The sequence below is a fragment of the Penaeus japonicus genome, unplaced genomic scaffold (assembly GCF_977035675.1).
Source record: "Penaeus japonicus unplaced genomic scaffold, GWHDUDI00000001_assembly GWHDUDI00000020, whole genome shotgun sequence".
NCBI classification, from domain to species: Eukaryota; Metazoa; Arthropoda; class Malacostraca; order Decapoda; family Penaeidae; genus Penaeus; species Penaeus japonicus.
This window is the reverse complement of record NW_028234422.1, coordinates 36,161,642-36,166,641: the sequence shown is the minus strand read 5'-3', so window position 1 is coordinate 36,166,641 and position 5,000 is coordinate 36,161,642. Positions and strand designations below refer to the sequence as shown.

General features: G+C 36.0%; 1 protein-coding gene across 1 annotated transcript in view; it reads left to right on the top strand.

Moving 5' to 3' along the window:
- LOC122262422 (uncharacterized) overlaps positions 1–5,000 on the top strand; it is an 8,303-nt gene that overhangs the window by 1,840 nt on the left and 1,463 nt on the right. Inside the window, exons 2-9 of the mRNA XM_043030415.2 lie at positions 1–1,000; positions 1,194–1,430; positions 2,055–2,225; positions 2,344–2,447; positions 2,946–3,104; positions 3,320–3,430; positions 3,834–3,984; positions 4,616–4,780. The exon at positions 1–1,000 is cut by the window's left edge and continues 51 nt beyond it. Coding sequence (XP_042886349.1) covers positions 1–1,000; positions 1,194–1,430; positions 2,055–2,225; positions 2,344–2,447; positions 2,946–3,104; positions 3,320–3,430; positions 3,834–3,984; positions 4,616–4,780 — 2,098 coding nt within the window. The remainder of the gene's footprint in view (positions 1,001–1,193; positions 1,431–2,054; positions 2,226–2,343; positions 2,448–2,945; positions 3,105–3,319; positions 3,431–3,833; positions 3,985–4,615; positions 4,781–5,000) is intronic.

The following is a 5,000-nucleotide window of genomic DNA, read 5'->3' as shown; positions in this document are numbered from 1 at the left end:
AAGAAGTTCTGCACAGAATGGGGACACTTCCACAAGGTGACTCGTATCTTGGTGAAGGCAATAAGGAGAATACACCATGGAGTGAGAGCTGAACATGCGCAGCTAAAGGGGGAGATAAAGACTTCAGGTTTAAGGTCAAAATTTTTAGCTAGGCATGAAACAGCTTTTAAAAAGGTGATTGTTGGCCTGCAGGATTATGCAGCCAATTTTTTGGAAATGGAAAAACAATTCAAAGAGTTATCCAAAAATAGTAGTAAATATTGTGATATTCAGTTTAATAGAGTAGTAGAAAAACACTCTCAGGTGTGTGTGCAGCGAGATACGATACTCTATTCTGTGGAAAGTATGATAAAGGCTCAATTGAAAATCATAGCTGGAAATTTTAATGAAAATTCAGAAAATCTAGCAGATGCTGGAATCTTTAATACAATAGCTGCATATAATGAAGTCCTCATAGAACTTAAAAGAAACATTCCAGAAAAAGAGGAAGATGAATATGAAGATGAAGATGAGGAAGAAAATGATGACAATCTTTACAGACTAGTGATGCCTGAAAATTTAGTTCCTCCATTATCATGCTTGAAACAAATCACAGCATCTAAGATACTACAGATAGTGGGTCGAGAGAGAGCACCACAAGTCACTAAGTGCATAGCAGATACTTTTATGTCAGAGTTTAAGATGCCTCCTGAAAATGGAACAATGTTACCCTGGAAACCTATAAACTATAGCGCAAAGTCAGGTTTGTTGCATGGGGATATATTTGAAGATGCCATAGCGAAGGAAGAAGATGAGAACAAGCTAAATCAGCGTAAACTTGATATGGCACTTCGAATGGAGTTTGGAGATGACTTCCCTGGGACAGACTACCTACCTGCAAATGATGCTGGAGATCTCAATACACCTTTGAACTGTGCAAAAGTGAATACACTCATAAAAACCAACACTGAATTATTGGAACAGCTTGTGGATAAATTTACCAAAACTACAGGTGTATTAGGTAAGTCAGATCTTTACATTCAGCTAATGTCATAATTTTATTATCAGTTCTATGTTGTTAACATCTGTTACATCAGAATAATGCAGATTCAGTCCAAGGAAGCAGTCAAACATAATTTCTACATGCATTACTTTTTACATATGATTCATTTTGTCTTAGTAATTGACAGTTTTTTGTGCCTGATATATTTCAGTGAAAGGAATGGTCAAGCAGAGTAAATCTGGAGAGAAACGCCTTACTAAAGCTGCCAGAAACAGAATTGAGACGTACTATGTAGAAAGAGTGTGGGGCGAAGGTTCAGAATTTGTGGAAGAACTTGTTTTATGGGTACCTCCGGCAGAAAGACCTCCACCCTTTCCTCCACCAGCATTGCTCACACCTCTTCAGCTGTTTCAGTTACTTAGTATCTTCCAACAATACTGTAATAAATGTAAGTATATACATCATATTCTTCTTAGATCTTCTAAGTCCTTTTGTAGATTTGTTTGTCTTCAAAGGGGATTCTTCTCAATTATTTTTATGTCAAACAGCTTTATATTACCTCAGGAATGATCATATTATACCAATTAGTACACGGCAAAATGGCATATGAGATAATGAGCATCCTACTGCCATAAGCTAATTTCTTGCAAGATCTTTTTTCATTTATAACTTCATGCAGGGAAATGGATATAATCATCATTTTCATTTTTTTATATGCAAGGATTATATAGATTTTTCTGAAGGTAGCTGTTGTGATGTTTAATCTTGCTTTTGTAGTGTTTTTGGCTTAGTTATTAAAGTTCAATAATGGTGCTAGTTTTGTAATATACTGTATACTATAAAGAGCAAGGCTTAATATAATGCACAGGCATATAGGAAACCTTTGATTCCAATATATAATGATATATACTAGATAAATAATGTAGACTATGCATAATGTTATGAAAAATAAGATGTTCCTTCCTCATAGATTTGTGATATATATATGTATGAAATATGTAACTGAAAGTAATCTGACCCTTTGACTTTGTTAAAGAGAGAGATAGAGCTTATAATTAGTTGATATTTCCAGGCCTTATACCAGAATCATGTTACACAAGTTGTGAGGGAATAGTTGATGAATGTCGACACTTAGCAACAACTTCATTTATTGACCGGAATATGGTCCGTGGTATTGGAAGTTGTGCTCGATCATCTCCTGAGCCCTACAAGCTTTTAGATGGAAACTTTTCTACTTTAGGTGGTAAGACATTTTGTTGTGAGTCGCTATAGAATATATTATTAAATAGCATTTATAGTAACTTTATGAAATTCTTTGTAAGTCTCATTGTGTTTATGTATGGTGTGACTTTCATTTGTAGGAGATGGCATCGGTGATGTGGTGCAGCTGCTAGTGTGGGAAATCAATGAGATTGAGAGAGCAGAAGTTGAAAAAGAGCCCAAAGATTGGCCAGTTGGAGATGAGGTAAAGTGTTGTATTTCATTTTATGTTGGTGAATTAACCCATAGTGGATGGGACACCTAAAAACCTAACTGGTCGTCAGGGTGGGTGGTCTATGACACTATTGGCACCGGCTAAAAATTAGAGGGACGGGGAAAGGGTTTTCTTCGCCCTTTGGGTAGACTAGCCCAAACAATATTTTTTCATAAATCCATCATAAAATGCGGGTTAGGCTGACTTTGAAACCCTGTAGCTCTAGAGCTAGTGCCATTACAGCCATAATACTTCATGATTGTGTGCCCGCTTCAAGTGTGAGCAGATCCCGATGTCACTTCATGTACGCATTGACACTTGTCTTTTAGGCCTGATTGATGCTGGCATGTATGTCATGACACTCCTATGCAATGGGTTAATGGAGATTGATTACTAAAAGTAAAGACTAATGCAGATGAATTGTTTAATTTTAATTCTGTACCCCTTCTTCCTTGTTTATTTTCTATTCCTATTATCCGTGTTACATAGGTTGGCCTTATCCTAAGACTTGGAGCAGTAGTATCTTCACATCTGTCATGGCTTAGACTAAGAGCAAGCTACCTTTTACACACTTGGAACACAGCACCATTCTACCTCCTTACGCAAGCGGACTTACCTAGAATCATTGAGGAATTGAAGATGCTTCGGGTAAATTACATGAAGATATACTCAGTTCATAATTTTTGCTAAAGATGCTCAATTTTATATAAGATTTATGTAGATAAAGGCTGAAGTCTTTCAGATTAGGCCCATTTGTGGAGTATATGGTTAGATTTAACACATGTTTACTCAGTATAGTATTTAGCTTCTTAGGAATATCAGAAATGAAGTCTATAATATTCACTTTTCTTCTTTCATAACAGGTGCAAGAGAGAGACAACCTCATCAAGACAGACGACTTTGCACGGCTTTTGTATGCTATGTCGAGAGATAAGCTTGTTGTGATGTTAGAAAAATTGGTTGACAGTGTTAAGGTAAGAACCAAATTATAAGTGGGTCTTAGCTTTGTCATTATTCTGCAGTTATTTTTCATCTTGGTATGTTGATTATGTCTGTAGTTGTCGCGTCCTTCACTCAGATTCTTTTTTGATATTCATATTTCTTCTTAAAGCATGTATTCAATGGACGGCCATGGAAAATATATGAAGTATGCAACAGACACTGACAGTAAAAGTTCATGTACAACAATGTAGACTTACAGAAAAAGCAATATGAAAAATTATGAATGTAGAGAAATCTTTGCAATGAAAGCATTAATAGTATAATTTTCATATACCAATAATCCTGAAGATTGCTTTGGTGATCTGTGTAGTCTATTGATTTTTTTTTTACATTTTTTTTTAAGAAAGAGAGAGAAACTAACCATTGTATCCCCAGGGCTATGAGCAAGAGACTGTAGGAGCTGTTAGTGCTGTCTGCCGCACAGTGAGCCTAGCCCAGCTGCAGAACTCGATGCCATATCCTCGGATCTGGCGAGGGATAGGGCGGATCCCGCATGAACCACACTACTATGTTTATGAGTATATCAGTAGGTTTTTGTTATGTGCTTTTGGTATATTTGCTTGGGACCACATTGTGAGTGAAGAGCTAATATTTTTTGTTTTTTTTCTAGAAGAAAGAAAATTAATGTAGTAGAATTTGTTTTATAATAATGTGAATATGTAAGCTTTGGGGTTTCTCATTATGAAGATTTTTGAGAAGTATTTCAATATATCTTTGGGTTACATATACACATACATACCCACACACACATATGCACACCTATACCCACATGCACAATGGGACCTACAACTACTCCCACACCCACTTACTCCCACTCTTACTCCAACATTAATGCACACAAATACTCACCCACTCAATTACTCACTCATTCACTCTCTCATTCACTCACTCACTCACTCACTCACTCACTCACTCACTCACACACACTCAAATAGTGAGTGTCTGTGTCTGTGTGTATGCTATACAGGATAGTATATTCATATTGTCCAAAGGTGTTTGAAATTCTTGCTTAAATTCTACTCATGTTCCCCAAAAAGTTTAAAGATTTTAGTCAGTATTAGATAATATGGCTGTATCAATTAAAGATTATTTATTAAAAGGTCATGGACTCAAAAGAGGAGTTGATTGTAATCATTCAAAAGAGGTCAAATTTGCAGATGCTGTGTTAGAACCAGTGCTGGATGCTGTTTCAAAACTAGGAGTAGTACTACAACGTCGGGCCGGAGCCACTGTTTTGAAGGTTGTTTGCTATGCGTGGCTGGAACATATCCGTGTCCAAAAAATAAAATTTTCCCTATGGGGAGCTCAGCAACTTTTAAAAGGTAGATAATATCTCACAATTTTTACAGTAACTTTTATAGTCTATAATGTGTTGTGAGTTGCAATAATTAGTTGTAGTTGTTTTGTTGTAATGGTTTTAATTCTGACTTGGAGAGATGTTCATCTCTACTTATTTTATGAATTTGTGATGTTCATGACAAAATGCATTTATAATCAGTGTTGTAGTCACTGATGATGATCATACAGTTAATTTTTTATAGC